General features: G+C 40.2%; 1 protein-coding gene across 10 annotated transcripts in view; it reads right to left on the minus strand.

Moving 5' to 3' along the window:
* Positions 1-21,464, minus strand: part of LOC132258177 (polypyrimidine tract-binding protein 2) — a 203,115-nt gene that overhangs the window by 49,909 nt on the left and 131,742 nt on the right. The window contains exon 2 of one of the 10 annotated variants that reach the window (XM_059755328.1): positions 5,627-5,671. The exons of the other annotated variants lie outside the window; for them this stretch is intronic. Within the exon in view, the coding sequence (XP_059611311.1) occupies positions 5,627-5,671 (45 nt within the window). The remainder of the gene's footprint in view (positions 1-5,626; positions 5,672-21,464) is intronic. 10 annotated transcript variants of the gene reach the window in all.

Below are 21,464 nucleotides of genomic sequence, written 5' to 3' on the forward strand. Positions count from 1 at the left end.
CATGACACCCCATTTTGCCTTTTATGGTTTCATGATATCACGCGTGATTTGATGTACTTTGTGGTGATTTTATTGGTAAATGACTGACCAAAGAGAGTGTAATACAATTCCATATTCAATCTATTGAGGCTTTTGAAAATATATTATGTTTCAAAAGTTGCCTGCATATTTTTTTGTCCAATTAAAATATAGCTTTTCGACAAATTAATATCAAATATTCTCTGTTTTTGCCTCATATTTCCATCAAAATACTTAAATTCAGATTTTAATGCAATTTAAACATTAACAAATATTATTGAAATGTGAGCAAAAAAAATCTCTGGATGGCTCATAATTGTGCCCAATGCAAAAAGGAAGATACAATATAAATATATAGAGTATGTTTTTTGCACTCTCCGGTCTAAAGTGATTTTTTTCTTCACTGCACCTCAATATCAAAAGCTCGCCTCTTTATTGGCAATTATGAGAAAGTGCTTTTTGATGGCCTATTTGCGAATGTGGCTTGTTTTCAATTTAATTTTCCTGCTTGCATTTTTAATTAAAATCACACCCCATATGCCAAATTTTGGTTGTCGCCTTTTTTCCTGCGAGTGCTTTGAACATTCGATGGGGAGCGAGGGAAATGCACTTATAAACATCATTTGACATAGGCGCCAGGCCAGGTGCGAGTGAGTGAGAGAGAGTGCGAGATTGCATTAAATTATTAATGATAATGAGTGGTATGTTAATTAAGTGAATGGAAATGAACACAAACAGAGCTTCTGGGGCGCCATTTGGCCACAGTCTCTTGGACCACGCGTGCAATGGTTTGGACACAGCGCGGAGTTGAATGCCTCCTGCCAGAGGTGAAAAGCCCATGAATCTCATGTGATTCCCTGTCTGTCTCACACCAAATTGAGGTCTCAGCGGTGGCGAGTGATGGCCAAAAGTGGTGGAGGGCACACAACCATATTCCACCCTCCTCACCCTTCCCGGCAAATGGACGCCCTGCTAATGATTACGGGGATACGTCTCATCCTCGGCGTCATCGATTCGACACACCATCAGCATCTATGTGTCATATATGCAAATCTACTCGCCCAAACCCCCAATTGGGGACCAGCAGGATCATCTCCCAGTCTCAAAGACTTCACAGGGGCATCCCCAAATACGCCCACATCAAGCCAGACACATCAAACACATCATTTTAATGTGCTGAATATATGCAAAGTGCCCTTCATTTGAAACACTTTCAGTTGATTCAACTATTTTCACCACTCGAGTCCCCTCTTTGTGCCCAGAGAGATCACCGTCGAGGATGAACTCCATGGAAATGGCTTTGCCACCAACACTGATAAACAGCCACGGTCTGTATGGAGTGACATAAAAGCTCCCACATTGATGGTGGAATTTTCTATGGCATTCAACCCCTGGCATTTCATCTCTTTTCAGATAAATTAACGATACATTAGCTAAATCAGTGGTGGATCTAATCCAGAAGCCAATTAATAATGAAAATTTACCCTCCGAAGCCACAGTAAAGTAATACTGGGAGCTTTCAAGTTACAGAGACAAATATTACATCGAAATTTCGGACAGACAGCAAATCCCAATTTCCATCCACCATTGTGTGTGTGTGATATTCGTTTGACAAAAAGCAAATGGATTCACCAAAAATTCAGCTCAAGTATAAAAGTTGCCAGAATTTCCTCCTTGTTTTCCTATCAGTGTCACCATACAAAGCTATTAGTATGAGCTTCCTCCTTCACAATGTTTGTCTTCGAGACATTCTCCTCAAACTTCCTGGAGGACCCGCCCTTTCGAGAGTGTTTCCATTAAAGCTCTCCGCCACCTCATGTGCGGATCCCCTGCACCAATTCAATCATGGCTCTTGTGCTCCGTTCTTCAACTTTGATTCTTAACAATATGTATGCAAAGGAAGTGAAATGGCCACAGATGAGTTGTCTCTTTCCACTTGCGGCTATTGTCTATTCATGTAACTTAATCAAGGCATATAAACACAACACTCAAACATCAATCAAACAATTTAACCATCCTCCGACATCCCAGCCCTTTTCTCACTCATGCTAATTTAATGTAATGTATGTGTTTGTGCCAGTTGAAATACTTCCACCGCTCCATCTCTAACCCAATTGTTGCACAACATCTCGCTCTGGGGGCGGAATGGCGAAGAAAGGAATCTCTGTGGACGTGGAGGGTGGCAGGAAGAGTTTCACTGAAATTGTTTAGATGAATCTTGACAAATTTTCCAGGGGAAATTCACCTCATTCACCATCCACCCACCCACGAGATGTGTGCTGCGGTATTTTAACTAGAGAAGGTGAGGCCAGGAACTTTGCTGAAAGGGATACTCCGCCGAGGGGCTGAAGTTTGCCAACTCTTTTCTCGCAACTCAACCTTAAAAATCGCTTTTAATTGACGTTAATATTTCATGAGATTTGACTATGGCAATTTAGGCCAAGGAGCATCACACTCCCAAAGGACCCCAGAGAAGAATCCCCATTATTTTTCTTTCTGCCATTTGAATCACTCTCTCTCTCTCTCTCTCTCTCTGTAGTGGAATTTTCTCAATGAATGAGCATTCTCATGTAATGACTTATCACAAAGGGAAGGTCTTCTCGATGGGGTTGGAAGTTGGCCCTTCTTTGTACACTACCTCGAATTTTGCCCCAGTATTAAAATGAGGAATTTCGTTTTGGGCAACACAAAGTAATGTAATTTGGCTTTATATGTTTCTGCCCTTTGTATCTTTCCCAATTGATATTTTCTCAGTCTTTCTCAATCGAAAGTTTCACATCGTTGGGGCAAATATGCTGAATGAAATTTCAATTGAACTGACTCGTACCACAAAACAAAGACAAATATTAAGTTGACTCTCTGCCAAGATGTTGAATAACATCTTTGTAATAACATTAATAATTATTCAGCAGAGATATATATGATGTATTTTAGTCACTTTTCAATATAGATAGCATAAATATTTAGGGAAAAATTTGGGCAAAAAAAGACAAAGTGTGTAAGGACATCATATTTAATTTTGTGTATATGAATCTAAAAAAGCTACACAAAATACCATATTTCAGTAGAAACACATCGATCGTTGAGTAAATTGTACTTTAGCATTCGCAAAAGCATTTGGAATATACTGTTTACGACAACATTTTCCCAGAATCTCGTAAATTATGCAAAAGTAGCAGACAAAGAATTTGAATATAAATTGCAAGGTATGCCCATTAAATTAATTAATTTTAAGCGAAACAGAATCATTTCAGAGTCATCCAGAAGAGGGTCAATTTATGTCTTCTTGCCCTCCACACCTCTATAAAATATTCAAGAATGCAAAAACATTAGATTTATCGTATACTATTCAGTAGAATGCTTTAAATACATCCACACGAAGCAAAGGAAAAAATATATATATCCTGTAAAAATGTAATTGTAAGCATTTTGTAAGCAATTCCAGCTTTTCTCTGTGTGTGCAGATTTCTCATTTTACCTCCGCATCTTCTCACGGGAATTGTGACATTATTCAGTGACATCACAGACTCACATAGTCAGTCTGCAAAATCCCCACTTAACCCGCAAACGAACTCCCACGACCCCCAAGGCACCTTCTCAATTCTTTTCTCACCTTCCTTACACCTGACTTTTTCCAAGTGATACGCGTCGGGAAAGTTCGCGATGTTGTGATTTTTATTAAATGAACACCACATGAATTTTCATACGATAAAGTTTCGCTAATTGGATTCATTTTCTGCACAATCTCCAGACACAAAGTTGTGGAAAATTTAATTACACTGCACGATTCCATCCCGAAAAGCTCACCGACAAAAATTGCCCAATGAAACCTCCTCATTGTCAGTGAGCTGAGAAAAATGAACTTCTTATACCACGGTCTTCATGTTACATTTGCGGCTCACCTCGTGTAAACTTTTATCTAAAAACACGCCTGTGTGTCCTCTGTCTGACAGCAAAATTGGTTAAAAGTGTCAGTTTGTGTGAAAGAGTTGCTATAAAACTTACAAATGGACTTGTGAAATGTCTTGGCTGCCTTCTTAACCCAGTATTTTCAATTTTTCAACAAAGACCAGAACTTTATACAATAAATAAAGCCAAACTCGGGAGAAAAGTGATAAATTTCACCGGCATATATATGCGCGCTGTGAAAGCGCAAAATGGGGCATTCAATTTCCCCCAAAAATTACATGCAAAAAAAAAACTCCCACTGAGAGAATTTCTATTAATATCGTCCAGTGGGACTAATTTAATGCAAATTAGTGTGTTGGAATAGTAGAAAGAAAATGCCGACGAAGGCAAAGTTTATCAAGATAGTGCGGAGAAAGAGTTATTTGAATATTATAAATGATTTAGCGTTGGCACATTGTGTGATACTAATAAAAGTGTATTAACATTAAATTTATTCACTTGCCGTATCACGATTCCAGGTTGTGTAATTTTGTGTATGAACACCCCAAAGAATTAGCAATTCTCCCATTTTCACATTCAACGTGCAAAATCTATTTGGGATGGTGTTTATACATGGGTTGAGATGTGCGGTGTTTTCTGGGTTTTGTACAAAATGCTCACTCGTCCCTCCTTTTGCTTATATCGTCACTTTGTACTTTTATCCGGCACCGCAGAGCCAAAAACTCAATCCACCCCCTTAAATCCCCTTCCTCGCACCCCCTCACACCCCGCCGGCGTACAATGAATGTAGAGGGATAATTTTGTCAACGCGATACAATCTCCAAAAGGCAGTCATCATACACTCATCCTTAGCGTTGGGAAATCGTGTGCCAAAAGCTCCACGCCGCCCCACAAAATCCAAAGAGGCGAAATGGTAATTTTACACCGACATGAAAATGCTTTAAATGAAAATTCTTACTTGTTGACTGTTAATGTAATAAATGTATATTTATGCAGAATATATACCGCCACTTTGTACTATATAGAGAGGGGAGATAATTTAGTGTTTCGTAAATATGGCTAACCAAGCGTTATCACACAAATTATGGTGGAAAAATCGCGTGATGTTTGCTCAGAATTTGTCTCTCTCAGTTGTGCACCACCCGAAAAAGGCCGCGCTTAGGCATATTGGGCGAGAGAAAGTTCAGCGAAAGCAATATAGTCGGGTCACACAGCGAGGGGGACTCTTTTTGGCCAGTACAGAAATAAGGGTTGAATATTTCGTGATTTCCTACTTATCATTGAAGGCAGTTAAAATTGGAAAATAAAGCCTAAAAGTATACTTTAATGCCATGAAATCCATCAGTTATGTATTAAAATCCCACTGAATCTAAGTCACGTTAGTGAAATTGAAATTTATCCGCCCCTTAATGTGTCTGTTACTATCGCGAGTTTGCTGGAAATTCGTGTTAAAGTTTTCTTATTTCGTAGCGCTTTTTTTTTCCTCCACTTTATACCATCAGCTTCTGCAATATTCATGTGTCTGTGGAGACGCCTGGTGATTTACATAGAGCTTTTCCGCTCCCTTTGTTTTGACAGTGTGGGGCTCTAGGATAGGTGAAAAAGGGGTAGATGGAAAAGTTCGATAGTGGAATGAAAGTCAAATGAGATTAACTAAAGATAGAGATAGAAATAAAATTGTATTTTTGTGTGGACTTACATATTCTACTTCACTCTCTTCGATCATCAAATCATCAGTCCTTACCTGGAAAGAAAAGAAAGAAGCACAGGTTAGATAAATTGGCCGAAAAGCTCAGAGCGATGGGAAAATGACAGTGCGGTTGTGAAATCATGTCTTGAGGATTTCACCTCCAAGGATAATGCCTTGTGTGTGTCAGGAGCGTGAGAGTGTTTGTGTAATTCAGTGGCTGTGAAGGAGTTCCCAACCTCTCAAACATGAAATCTAATCAAATTTCGTGAGATCCAGTGCACTCTCCTTTCGTGTAGAGGATGGAAAAGTGTTAAATCGATTTCACAGCTTCATCCTCAGTCCCACGATGGCACCATTAAACCGCACACTGGCAAACGGAGTGTGTCTACATTCTGATTAAATTCCCATTACATCGTCTTTCGTGCTCGGAGCACGACGATTGCAACAAGTAAATTTACCATGATTCACATGAAAAGTCTAACACACTTCAAAAAGTCTCATTGGTATGCAGACGGGCAGGGAATTTGTGTGTTATTCTCTGTCTCTCTCTCTCTCGCACCCAGCCAACCTTCCCTCAACCCAGAGAGCGATTCTGGCAAACAGCTTTCGCTGTCTTTCCCGCCCATTCGTGAGCACTTGCAGAAATCATTTTTGTTCTGGACACTTGACTCTTGCAATGTAGACGAGTTCTTATGGCCAACCAGGAGAGATAAGCAACAGATTTCGAATCAACAGCCATTCAATTTTTCATGTCAGTAATTTTGCAGAGAAGAGCTTTCTCCGTTTTATGTGAATCAATTGACCTGAGATCGAAGAGAGACCACAAGTGGGGTTAGAAACCTCACTTTATCTCATTGTTTTACACACAACACACGAATATATATTGTTCCTTTGACATTGAAAATTTCGTTATGCATGTGAAAATCATGTGGATATTTTAGGGCATCTCGAGATATCGCTGAATCCTTGCGACCTATATTTACAATCACAGCAATCTCTTGTTCATATCACACTACAGTAGACTTCAAGGAGGTGATTTGAGGAGCTAAAAAGACTCTCGCATAGTTCAGTTTCCCTCCCGAGTCCAATTTAGCCATGTTCAAGTGTGTCTCTCTCAGATCTCATATCTCTTCCCATTTCAATTGAAAATCATGCTTTCTTGAGGTCAAAGGCGAAGCCAGCAAAATGCGAAGCGTAGAATTGCAATCAAGGGGGAAATCTGAATCCAACGAGTGGAGGGAAGAAAAATCTCTTGGAAAATTTAAATATAAGCTTCCACCGGCGAGACTATTCCCCGAGATTTCGCAGCAGCAGCAGCAGCAGCAGCACAACAGAGGCGATACCCATGAAGGATGCTGAAGAATGGAGGCCGAGGAGCGAAAAATGGAATGTTGTACATTTTCCCAGCTTGATAATTTATTCAAGCGATGAAAGAATAGCAATCAGGAAGTGGACTCTGGGTGTTCTTCTGTTGGGTATCACGGAGGGAAAAGTCAAGGAGTCCGATGGCGTGGGGAAAACCACTCGACGGGAGTCATAAGTCACAGTCACATAAAAGTGGTGGTGAAATAGTGAAATGATGGCGGGCGAAAAAAAAATTTATACAGTACGAACGAGGAATTGAGCTGGAGAATTGTGAGGAGAAACCCGAGTCTGTGTGTGCTCCATAAATTTTAATCACTTCCCTCGTTGGTTAATTGCACATCCTTCATGACTTCTCTTGCAATTTCTTTTATTTCCCACAGAACGAAGAAACCAACCCCGCACGACGAAAAACACACCGTAGCAACATACAAAGAAGCAAAATCTTCTGGAATCACACCTTTTTCATCCCTTCGCTATCCCCCTTTTTTGCCAACACCCACCCTCAGTTGCTCTTTCAAACACTTTCGCATATTGTGAAGAGGAATATGTTGAGAATGAACGTGATTTTTTATACGAAAGCCTCGTGAATTCTCTCAACACAAACCATTGGAATGTGAGCCGATGTCAGATCGATAGGCTAAGCCTTCAGTATTGCCACAATAATTATACCACAATTTTTAGTGTTGATTTAAAGAAAGATTAACATATTTTCTTCTATTCTCAGTTAGAAAATAAAAATCCTGAACCGGTCACTCTAATAAAACTATTTTCATTCAATGTCAATAAATATGTGTGTACACAAATGCATTACATGTTGTTGCAAAAGTTTGCTTCACTGCAAACAATTCTGCCACCACCAAATGTTTTACGGAGCACATTTCCAACTCAGGAATTCTGAGAAAAATTCAACACAAAACGAGTGGAAGTTGAATTTTTATTTCCATCCACCCATCGATGAAGAGAGCAAAGAAAAATATCCCATCTTACTATTTCCATATGAATTTTTTAACAAGTTCCTCCTTGTATTATAAATTTATTGTTGACTATATTGCTTGAGCCACCTCACTCAGGCGCTCTCTCTCTCCTTCAGTGTGAATTCACTTGCCAAGGGTGTGAGAGGCACACCTTTTCCCGGGGCTGAAGAGGGGAGAAAGCATCAAAATAAAATGGTGAAAAATTCTGTCCAAAAAGGCAACATTTAAATTTACTCCTTGTGCAACAAATTTCCTCATGTTTGTGAGACATTTTCCTCATGGTTTCCCCCCGTCGTCTCTTCGCCCAAGCGAAAAAGGACGAAAGCATGTAAAATGGGCGACAGTGTAGTCAATGTGCACCATATTTTTCATTGGAGTGTAACATAAAAATTGCATATGAAACATATCCTTCCAACCCCGCCGAAAAACAGCTTAACACCCCAAGCGTACAAGCTCACAAGGCAAATCGCAAGGACTCAACCCTCGGTGCTGAAAAATACACCATTGCCGAGACATAAATGTTCAAATTCACGGATCGCCTAATAAATTGTGCAGTCGGACCATTAATAAAATGTATTTTTATTGACCTGTTTTCCTACAATACATTTTCGCTCTCTTTTTATCCATATTAAACACATTTATTGTCTCACATTTTCCACGCCTCATCCCCCCCCCCCCCACTGGGGAGGGTGGAGTGGCGGGGGAAAAGGCAAGGAGCGTATCCACTCGCCCAAGTGATGCTCTCGTGACACAGTCAAACTTAAGCGTTAAATTTAGTGGGTGGATGAGTTGGATAAATGGCAGCTGTTAAAATGAAGAGCGACATAAAAATAAAGGGAGAATAAAAAAAAGAAGTTTAAATAGCGACAGCAATTGAGACATTTGTGACGGACGACAACTACACGATTGTGGGTGGATTTGGGCTCTACTTTTATTATTTCACTTTTTCACCCCTCCAATATATGGCCTTCGAGACCATTACGGGACAGAAGAAATGACAAATTGACAAAAATGTGTCCCAACAGTAAACCCCTAAAGTGAATGTGTAGACTTTTTCTCTCCCGATTGACCTCTGTCATACGCATGATTTTCTCCGACGACCTCAGTCTTTGGCCACTCTGTCGAAGAAAAGAAGCAAGCCATAGTGAATGTGTGGGGAAACAAAGCAGCACCCACAAGGCATACTGACCAGCAGAATGATTTTCATTTGAATGAAAACAGCGATCGTAAAAGAATATTGGAAATGTCAATATAATAAAGCTATTACGTGTCCTCAATTTGTTTTTTTTTTTTACCCCGTGAGCATTTCATTCATTGGAAATTCACTATCATAAACTCAATATCAATAATCTCGTTAGCTGCAACGGATCAATTGGCGAAAGATCGCGATTCAATTTCAACGCGAGCAATACTCGTAATTGCCTCTCGATGCACATCCTCTTCAATTCGCACTTGAGCTTGCAAAGCTCGCGCTGGAGAGCCACGAGCTGCCCCTCGGTGTGAATTGTATGGCATTGTATGAGGGACGAGTCCTGGGGTTGGGGGCAAATTCTGGCCCTGGGGGAGCAACAGGTCGGCCATATTGTGAATGCGGTGGTTGGTGACGCAACACAGACACATCCATTGTGTCCCATTCTGGAGCGAAAATGGGGCTGGCGGGGGTGGGAAATGGTTCTGCGGCCAAAGCCTTGGCGTACTCTTGGCATTTTCGGAGGGTAGGATGGCTCCTGGGTGAGTGTGCGAGAATTACCACCCCAATTGGGCCAGAGTGGTGATTCTCGGCTTCTACTGCCATTGGCAGTGATGATGATGAAAATGATGATGACACGTCGTGTGGCTTTAGGGGGTATTACGTGGATGAGTGTGGATTTCAAGCTCACTTTTTACCGACACCCTCCACTCAACCCCCGATCAACAATGCACATTCGCCGATAGTTTTCGGCGGAATTGTGGCACAGAGAGTCATTTAGGGCAAGTTTCCACCAAGAATTTCTTTCAATTGAATAGATTGACGTACAAAATACATCAAGACACATAACTTAATCAAGACTCTCTTGTACATAATTATTTTGTTAACAAACTTTTAATTTAGCTAATATTAAACCCATTTCGCGCGGCATTCGTGGGTATAAAATTGCCCTTATCTATGAAATATAAATTTTGAAAATAAACTTTTCGGACGTAAGCACCTTTTCCGCGAATTTATTAGGCTTTCTTAGTATAAACATTATTCTTTTATCGCACTCCTAGACGACCAAGAAATCTCCAAGATGGCAAAATCCTTGAGATGGCAGATAAAGTCGAATATATAAGATTTCTAAAATCCTGGCCATCTTGCTCTTGAGACATCGCCATAAAGGGAGGAATATTTCCTTTGTGCTCATCGTGTTTGAACTTCCCATATTCTTATTGATCATTCGACACAGCGTCGCATTTTATTTGTCCACCAATCTGTTGATTTGTCTACTCGGACGGCTTATCATAACCACCTATATAAAGGGATATTCTATCCGTCAAATAGCCCATTGGATGTGAGCGCATATAACTTTGCATGTCACGCACGCGAGTGTGAAGTGAAGGGCCGAATTATGCCGTCTTTATGACATACAAATGACGCTACTTAATGTTGCTAATAAAAAATACTCCCTGTTACGATTTCGGGCGGATTTTTTGCGGCCAAATGTGAGCCAACGCGAGAGCTTGAAGGCAATAGTATAATAATGTTGTGGTTCAATTTACCTCTGGGTTGAATGATGGTTGTAAAAATCTCATTAGTCCTAGAATATTCCGTGTAAATTGTATAATTTGTTACGCGCGCAGGGCGATCAAAAGATGTGTACATTTCTCACTTTCTGCGGAAGAGCGCGCGCTTTTGGGGGGGTGGGAATGAGAGTCGCCACAAAAGAGATAGCAGGGCGGATGGCGAGGCGATGGGGTTGCCGCCGAGGGTTGGGCGGATGTTTGTGTTTATGCAAGGAAGGATGGTCTCATTAAAGATTTTCCAGCTTCCCTGTGTACACGGGGCTCTTGGACTAGTGAGGCGGAAAAAGGGGTTAAAGACGCTGATGGCAGGTGGTTTTCACATAATGCTGAATATTTCATAAACACATTTCTCAAGCCTTTGTGTATGTGACTTTCCCAATGTGTTTCCACCAAGGAATTTTGTCTTCCACCTCCATATAGTAATTTCTTCATGGCATTTTCCACAATGAAAGCGCATCCCCACAAGGTCTCCGAGGTGAGGCGTCTGCAAATCATATTTTATTAAATGGAGGATTTCCATTTCACATACTATACGAAGCATTAACACGCTTCAAGAAGAAACACACTCCCTCCTTGTTGAGTGGTAGATCGGATGTGAGGCTAATATCGTGTATCGCAAGGAATTTTCCATGCATAATTCACAAAGTTCGCCTAATTGTTCCCGTAAGTGTTCATCCAAATTTTGAACAGGTGTAGAATATTCTCCATCATTACACTTTTAGTCACTGGCAGAAGCAGGACTATACATATTAGAACGAAGCTTCAATCAGCGCTTTTTCTTACATCATCCTTAAATTGCTTAATAAATATTATTTTCTCAAGTTCCAAAAATGCAACAACAAAAGAAACCAAGACTTTTTAAGATATTCCATCAGTCAGTGAAGGCATTAGGCATGATTACTCAGCATTAAAATTATACGCTGTGCTGCAAAGTTAGAAGGGCAGAATAACACTCCTCCGCCATTGCTTGAATATGCCCATAATAGGAGATTAGAGGACTGTATTGCGAAATGAAATATGCAAAAGTTTCGTGGTCTTTCTACGAAAATGATAGAGAGAGAGAGAGTCTCCAAGGAGGGTGTCCAATAAATCCCCCCTCATTTCCCTTCCTTTGTCTATTATTCAGTACACAAGAGATAGTAGAATAATGAGAAAAAAATATTACACAGAGAAATATAATGAGCTTTGTGGGGGAGAAGAAGAAGCGAAAAAGGTGGAAAGGAGCTTTCAGCAAATAGCGCGGAGTGGGAGAGCTTTTTTGTCCCATTTCCCCACACGGAAAATCTCCAGCCATGGCAGAAGTGAGCGCGAGACGGAGTCATATAGCGCGAGACGAATTATTTCGATTTAATGGCTTATGTATTATTATCGCCAACACCTGAGTTATAATTTTATATACTTTTCATTAGTTCATGCGAGCAAATTCAAGAGCACTGACACACTTCTCACCATGGTGACGCTTCCGGGGGATGATCGGTGAGGGTGCAAGACTCATGCACACATCCTATGCAGACAAGCAACATACCATGACGGCTTTCCTTGTCAAACTACCAAGTATCATCGCCTTTGTGCAGCGAGCAGAAAACATCCAGCCACGTTTAAAAAATTATGAGAGAATTTTATCTGCACAGCTTTCCCGGCGACGAAGAATAGGGGAAGAGAGCACTTCAGAGGACAACCTCAACCCGTGCAGGAACAAAGAAGAGAGGGTTGAAATTGAGATAGCAGCAATTCGCAAATTTTATCATGCAGCAAATTCCACTAAATTTCCCGCGGATCGAAATATGGAAAAATTATCGTTCTTTGAAAACTTATTCATAATAATTTATGCACAACGAGTGAAGTTTTCCAAGAAAATGCTCTCTCTCTCTCTCTTTGCCTCACTGAACAGAAACGTGCACGAGAAATGAGTTACGATTAATTGGGATTATCGTTTGCTGCTGCTTCAAAAAAAAAAGGCTCAAAAGAAAGATATGTTCTTGCATTGCTCCTTTTCTCAACCCTTTGCGCATTGCGTCGAGAAATGCATTATTGCAGAGATGCAAGAAGTAATGCCATCGCGACACGGTGAGACTCAATTTATGCTGTGAAATCTATTTAAAGTAAGATGACAGTGAGCAATATTGCATCTTAGAGCTGGCAAGAGAAGCACCAGAGGAAAAGTATCAATTCAAAATGGGAAGGATTACAATTTCCAAGAAATGGAATGTCTTTTTAACGTTGTGATGTGCATAAACATAAAATTGAGTGAAACTTCAACAAGGTTTGAATATCATACCAAAACAATTAAAACCCTTCAATATTGCCTAATAACACGTAATCTGAAACTACAAAGGGCTTAAAGACAATTTCAATGGACGCCCAATTCTTCAAATTTAATCTGTTTCAATATGATGTCCAGCTTTACTTTACATAAAGCACTCATCTACTTAATATCATCCCCTAACATAGCAAAATTGAAGCAATAATTTAAAGCAGTACTTGAATTAATTTTTTATCACAAGCCTGATGCGGAGGTGATAGTCGCCTCAGGAAGTGTATTTACTCTCGCCACTGTTGAGCTTTTCTTGCCTCTTTTTCCGCCACCCTCCTCCCCCATCGTCACCACCCACTTGGAATCTCTCTTATTACATGGAAGCCCACACTGCAAAGAATGTAATAGCATGGGAGACTCGCAGTGTGTGAACACTTGCACACTGAATAGTCTAATGATGATGAAAACCACCACCGAAGCAAATCTCTACACATTTTCCACCCTGTCCCCCCGCCCTCACTTAGATGAGGGTGGAAAAAAAAGGAAAAACGAACCCGGGTGCTCGCCATGGGAATAGACGGTGGATGCCGGGGATGCTTTATTGATGCTGCACACCGTTCCAAATACAACACAACCCAGTTTCATTTACACAAGGCAATCCCACCCCCCCATCATCCCCGGCCAACCCCTCGTCGTCCCGTCTTGTGGAGAATTTTCTACACCGGGAAATATTCACGGCGCGACTGCGATAAAAACACAAAAAATGTCTCGTGTCACACTCGACACTATTTCCACCTCCTCATGAAGCCACCCTCTCTCTGTCGAGCCACCCTTCCGTGTGCGTTCTGCCTGAGAGTGTGACAGTCTTTGTTGGCGTGGATCGATTATTATTTTATCATTATTGTATATGCGACGACACCTGAATCATTGATGCACTAATGGGATTTGATAAGTTCACCTGAAAAGGCAGGTGTGCAGGAGCTTTGCATGTGGAGACACGGGGTGTTTTTCTGTAGAAATCGTCTGGGGATAAACACGAAGTTGCATTCATGTAATTTCTCCACCACAATGGGGAGGTGATATTATTACTATTCTCTTCTAACCCCTTGTTGCTTTTTGCCCATGCCGAAGAAGAAAAATAGGCAAAAATTCAACAAAAATACTGGCAAAAAAGATTGCACAACTAGAAATATAGTAATTAAATAAACAAAGTATACAAGAGAGAAGCACTATAAAGTTTCATGAGATGAACTTTAACGCCCATTTAAATGAAAATCGTCACATTTGGAAAATCCCAAGGGGTCGAGAACTTCTAAACTCAATGTCACTTTGGCACGTTTTCACTTTTAACACCGCCACCTTCCAAACAGATTGCACCAGAGTGGATATTTATTGCACATATTCATATACAATCATACATTATATAAATATAGTTTTCGGGATTAGTATTGATTCAGTGTGACTTTGTCTCTTTCATTTCCTCTACGTGAAATTATTTTGTTCTATATGACAACCATTTTATTATTATTTCACTCCCCATCCAAGCCGACACAGCGCAATAATGACGAGTGCGAGGCGGGAGGGCTTTTAATTGAAATCCACACTTTAAAGTTAAAATATTTATCAATTTCCTGAATGGCAATATCCATTGAAATTGTGGATATAGTGTCAATGAATTTTCGATCGTGAATTGTAAATATTCTTTCGAAAATATGGCAATGCTGCGCATTTTGCCATCACAGAGAGTGCATGAAATATTTATTACTCCCGTGTTTAGTCCAGAAATGCATTGTGAGAGGAAGTACCGTCCATTTCCGCCTCCATTCTATCATATCCCACTAATCTAGCATCTCTCTTCGACGCTGATGGAAAATATCGTCACATATTTTTCCTCTCCAACCAACAATATACCCATTGAAGCCTATTAGAAATTCAGCGATTTAATTTATTGTGCTGATTTTATGACATCTTTTGACGCAAAAATAATTATGCTGATATCTTTTGCAAGTTGTTTGGATAAAAGCCAAATGAGTTAAAATAAATATTTCGGAAAATGTAATTGAAAATATAATGTGTGATTTTATTATATTGCATGAAATAAATAATTCCTGTTTCATCCCGCATGTGATTATGATTGAATGTGACGCGAAGGAAGGAGATTTTTGAGGCTGGATTATATTGGGCTTTTCGTGATTTTCGCACTTTTCCCCCTCCCCCCCCCCCCACCCTCACAATCTCACCGCGGAAAATATGAACAATTCATCGCGAATGTGAGCTTAAAATTGACAAATACACGCAATTACCGAGAGTGTTTTATTTTTCCCATCGTCAGGCGCACACACACAATTGTGAGGATGAGGGACTTTAATGCGACTTTTCCGAAATTTTGCCCACCTCAGCTCCACATGAGCTGGTGAAAAGCGCAAAAGAAAAGGCACAGCAGCACTTTAAGGGATTAGCAATTAGGTGAGGTGGAAGAGATTGCTCGTGAGCTTTGTGTTAGAGGGAAAAGTATGAGACGAAAATTGTAAAGTTTTCCATTATCATATGTTAATTCCTCATCATCCACACACGAAAATTCATTATTGCTGACAATTCGTGTAGAGTGACAAATGACGAAATGCATGTCGAAATCTTATGTTCTTCTCCCGGTGAATTTATATTACACATTTATGCACTGCCATAAATTATTGCATATAAACAGCATCAGCGACAAGTGCGCTGCAAATTTCGACGTATGGGAAAATTATTAAATTTTGACAAGTACAAAGACAAGCTGAACTCCGCGCGTCTGCGAAAATTATGGGATTTATACATCCAATTTCAGGACACCGAATCTTATTCAGCAGATTTCAGGAGAAACGGGTTTATGCGAGATGAATCCAGCCAATGGAACACACATCATACAACACACTCCAGGAGCGCCTGTGTGTACTAAATGAATGGATAATGTAACCAAATTAGAATATAACGTACTCTCCAACCATGCCATTTCCTCGCACCCTGAGCCCATTCCCCACTTGAGTCACGGATGTAGTGTGTAAATAATTAAGTAAATCGCATGGTTTATGCAAACAGAATTCTGCCACGAAACTACATAGAGCGCCACATTACATTAGTGGTGCTATGTATGAATGGATTTCTGCACGGAGCGGTGCACACAGCGAGCATGACGATGAAGAAATGAGGAGGACCATCTGACTCCCAGAGTGGGACTTATTAGTTTTATTATATTTAATAGTTGTGCTTAAATTTTTCCACAGCGCCAGTCAAAGGACGCAACACCTACACTTGAGAGTGTCACACACACACACAGCACGTATGAATGGCAAATCCTCGACACCATTTAATCTGGAACAGAGCTGCGGAAGTGATAGTTGAGAGATGAAGTTGCAGCAAAATTGGAGATAACAGCAAAACCCATCATCGACACGTGAATCGTTCTTTTTAACGACTCTCTATACTTTCATTTCTACTCCTCGCGTCCAATCATCTATTCTGGGACAGCCATTTTCACCAAGATGACTTCCTCCAGATCACCCCAAACACCGAGAGAGTGTGGGAGGAAAAAGTTTCGACTCCGTGGCATAGCATTCACTAATACACACTTTTATGGTGGCTGTAAATTGCGAAAAACAATTTCCACAAATTTTATATTTAGTCAAAACTGCTCCAGACCACCAAATGCCGAGCGGAGGAGCACACAAAAATGTGGGAAGTTGGTTGTTTAAAATTGCACATAAACAATATATTGAGGAATTTCACTCTGCCTTCATGAAGACATTTTTGCTAAATAGTTTGACTTGAGAATTAAATACAATTATAAGACACATTTTTTCCTCTTGTTTTCACCCATTCTATCCCAATATCTTTTTTATTACCCATATAAAAGTCCCATTTCTCTGGCGCTTCGCTCTCTTCCTCTCTCTCTCTCTCTCTCTCCCTCTCTCTCTCTCTAGCTTTATGAGCGCCGCGCGCGGAGCTGTGGTGAAAATTCTCAGACAATAGAGCTTTCATTCGGGGTGAATTCATGATGAAAATATTGTTCAGACGGAAGAAAAAAATCTCACTCAGCAGCGCACTTCAATCCATTTTCGGTGCTTTTTTCGCTGCGAATTGTTTTGGGGGTGAAATGAAAAATTCCTTTATTCGTAAATAACTTAGGATCTCCTGACAACCCAGTGCCAAGTTCATTATTTTGCTGGAGTTTCCTCCAGTGTGAGAAAATCACGGGGAAATGTGAAAAATATGATAATTGAATTCATTTGTATTTATTACATTACTTCACGAGACACACTCGAGAATAGCACACATTTCCTTTTCTCGGGTGGTAAAAATAGGAACGCTCTGTCCACGATTCAATGGAAGCACATGCTTTCCTTTGTAATATAGCCACACAATCTGTGAGTATGGTTAAAGTTGTATGGGCGTAGATGGAAGTGTGCGAGCTTTAATATATTCTCAATAGACTCGTGCTTGAGTAAATCACGTGTGTAATTAATTAGAAAAAGGCTATCAAGTTCCAGTCAGAGAGTGTCTTTTCGCATAAAGAACTAAATTACCATCGTAGAAAGATATCCGAAATTTTTCCAAATAGATCTTCATGTTAAATACTGTCCGAGACTTTATTAATTTTCCTCCTTTAGTCTCCAACACAATTCATTGGCGTTGGAATTCATCTCCCAAATGGTGTTTGAATATTTTAAATGAAATTTGCAAGGAAATTTCATATTAAAATTGCTAAAACACTGTAGAAATGAATTTTCGCCAAAGAAATATAATTTTCCTAATTAACAACTTCATTGTGAATTTCTTCCATCCAAGAATGCATGAGACTAATTGCTGAAGATCATTCATGAAATGGCCACCGTGGAATCTGCGAGATGGACAGATTAATCTTGGGCGTGTGTATATGTATAGCTTAAGAAAATTCAAATTGTTTACTGTTAATATCAAGTGCACACAAACCATCAGAAGAGAAAGACTTTGAGAATACAGAAGCCTTAAGTGTTGTTGAAGCGCTAATCAAATATATCTAGAATGGAGCGGCATTTAAATTGATTTGCATCGATTGTGGGTAGAAATTGTTTAACAGATCAAGTGGGGATATATTTCTGATTTTCCTCAAATGCGTGAGATAGCAGCAATTCTGGAGAAAATCCACTCAACACCATCAGCATCAAGCATGAATTTCACCCTCTCAAATCGCAAGAATCTTCACTACAATGCCAATTATAACTCTTCACTGTGCACTCAAATGCAGTGAAATTCATAGGTTCAGAATTTGTGCAAAACTTCTCCTTCACTCTATTAATAAATCCGAAGCACCCACACCCAAACTTCTATTCAATAAATTTTCAAACTGCAAAAATAAAGCCCAATCGAGTCTCAGTGTGGAGTTAAAAAAGAACTCTGTGTGTGAAAAAAGGACTCTTTTCGGCCAAATTTCTATTATTCGACTAGTGAAAAACCTTCAATTTTCCATGTGTTATCATTGGGAATTATTTACCTAACATGGCAAAAATGCAAATACAAAAGACACAGAGCCGAAAAAGTCCAAACATGCATATAATCTTTATCTTATCTATAAACAGAAAACAACCCACACTTCTCAATCTTGCTGCCAACGCTACAAAATAATATTTGCTCGTGTGTGCGGTTGACTGTTCAAGCATTCAGTGCACATATTGGTTTTAAGCGTTGACTTTAACCCGAGAACCTAATCCGAGAACTTATATTCAGCATCAATGTTTATTGCTCACCCAATAATTTTCCCACTCAATCTCCCTCATCGAGTGATCGCAATTGCAGCTAAACTGTGACAGTGCCGGAGGAATTTGCTGATTGGCACCGAAGAGAATTTTTCCTGTTAATCTCTATTGACTCAAGTGCTTTGTCTATAGAAGCACCGACTGTTCGGTTCTTAAGAGATGACGGAGTGAGAGACCGAGGGAGAGAGAGACACACTACAAGTGCTACAACACCTGGCATGATTGATTCATCATCAATTACACAGGCCATCACGGGAAAATTGACTCAATCTCCGCACACAGCTCTGATATTCCGCTGTCTGTGGTAATTTTTCCACCAAAACCCACCCATCTGGGCATCCCTCGTATAGCAATCAAGCGTGAAAACCACACGGGGATATATTGGAGGGTATAAAAATCTGTCTAATCTCCGTCAGGAACACATTCTGACTGTATAATACTATTGAATGAATGAGATGGCTTGTCTGGGGGGCCGAGAGAGATAAAAAAAATTACTAATAAATTATTAGGCAACTTTTTTACACCTGAGCACACAAATACAACCCATATTATGTGGCTCTTTAATAGACAACTGAAAGTGATGCAAGAGAATGGGAGTTCCGGAGCTTTCCTTTATATATACTTCCTCCTTCCCACTCAGTAAATCTCTTCCAGGCCCCCCACACGAAATCCCTCCTCATCCTGCGGGCTTTCGTAGCCCAGGCTAGAACAACGTCATAGAATGCTGAAAATTTCATGGAAAATATGAAAGAATAATGTGAGATGGAATTTTCTTAAAATAATCGCGAGGCGTGGAAATATCTTGGAAGAATTTAAGCGTATAGCTTGCGATGCACTATTTAAAATTAGGTGAGAGAGGAAGCACAAACAAATAATGTAGAGTAGAGCCAACGATGCTCGAATAGCAAGCAGAAACCGTTTAATATGCAAAATGTTCCGACATCGTCACGGCGACAACAAGACAATACATTATAGCTTAAGTTGATCACATTGATTTTATAATTATCAACCCTTCATTTACTTCCTTATCACAGCATTCCAGTGTGATAATTATTACTGCAACAGAGCAGCCATAAGAGGATTCCTTCGGGTGTGAAAAATCACAGTAAGATATAATGTTAGTGGCTGGAAATAGGATGAAATTGGGTAAAAAACTAGAATGAAAAATATAATGGATACCCATGAAGCAAATTATAATGATTCGCTCGGTCTACCTCGTCACTTCCGCCCCTTTTACCACAGCCCCGTATATGCTGAGCGCTCCACCATCCCCTTCCGCATCCGCAAAAGTTGCTCTCGCTGAAACTTTGCGGGGTTTGGGTTTTGTGTAGTAAAATATTTTTATGTGTATGCTCCTCCATCGCCGTACGCATTAATATTAATTAATGGCCTGGCCCCCATGTTCATCTCCGCCGCAAAACCAGCCCCGGCCCCGCCGCGAGACAAAACCCATACGATTTTGACTGTCTGCTTACACCTGAGGGCAGGTCTCTGGCGCTGTGCAGATGGGAATGGTGGGGGGTTGAAATGCCTGAATCAATAGGGTGGCCACGGAAAATAATCAAGCGAGGGAAAATTGTCATCAAAAGAGTGCTTATGGAATGGCATATCATGATAATGCTATTTAAAAAATCCTCCGCTACATGGCCGTAAAAATGTTTGTCGGAGAGTGAGAAAAGCTGCCAACCCCCCACCCCCAAAAAAAAGCAAGAGGAAAAAGAAAGTAGTAAAAAGCACGTTAAATAAGAGAATAAAAGTATGTCCGGAAAAGCGACACCACAGAGGAGATCACAGGGAATGGCAAAAAGAGGAATTCGAGGACTCGTTTAACCTGGGGACACGAAAAATAATTCATCGCCCCGCGGACATACAACACACACCAGCAGTTCATTCCATTATTATCCTGGTGGACATTTTTATAGCAAAGTAATATGAAAAATGTTCCCCCACCGGCCAGTGCACAAAAACCACCATCCCCTCGTGTGTCCATTGACCATGATCTCTCATCCTCTCACTCCCTCGCCATTCCGGAACATATTTTTATTATTACAAATTCCCATTGTGAGAATGTGTGGACGGAAATTGAAGAGGTTCAAGTGAAAAGTGCTGAGAGATGAAACAGATATGTGGTCAATCTAGATATGCTAAAGAGTGTCCTTTCATCTCCCGCACTGAAAAAATTAAATATTTCTGGGAGAGACTCAAAGGGACATTTGAATTTTTTAACGTCTTGTACTCACTCCTTCTTCAATCATCGTGAAAATATGTAGACGATGTGTAATCTTATGTAAACTTGCGTAAAACGTAATCAGGACTCACCTGAAAGGAAAAGAAGAAAAATAATTACAAAACTGTGAATGAAAGCACATAATCCCTTAATAAACTGCAATAGAGTTTCAATTTAAAACACAAATATCAACTTTAAGCCAAACTCTATGAATATCCTTCAGCCCCCGAACAACTCAGTTTGCAGCACACATTTGTTTCGAAAGCACTTGCTCATCATATTTCATTGTTTTATCTGTATATATTTTATATATTATCCGCCCGAATTCACTCCAACGAATGCCAAGGAATCACCGCCCCAACAAATGGACTGGAGACTTCCCCAGTCGAGCTCGTTGTTTCCACAGTATACCAATTTCTCCATTCGCAGTTGTGGTTGTCATTTTGATAATTTTCCTGCATGTCCAAAAAATTGCTTCCCGAATTCTTTTCCC

This window comes from Phlebotomus argentipes, unplaced genomic scaffold (assembly GCF_947086385.1).
Source record: "Phlebotomus argentipes unplaced genomic scaffold, Phlebotomus argentipes genome assembly scaffold_4, whole genome shotgun sequence".
In the NCBI taxonomy this organism is placed as follows: domain Eukaryota; kingdom Metazoa; phylum Arthropoda; class Insecta; order Diptera; family Psychodidae; genus Phlebotomus; species Phlebotomus argentipes.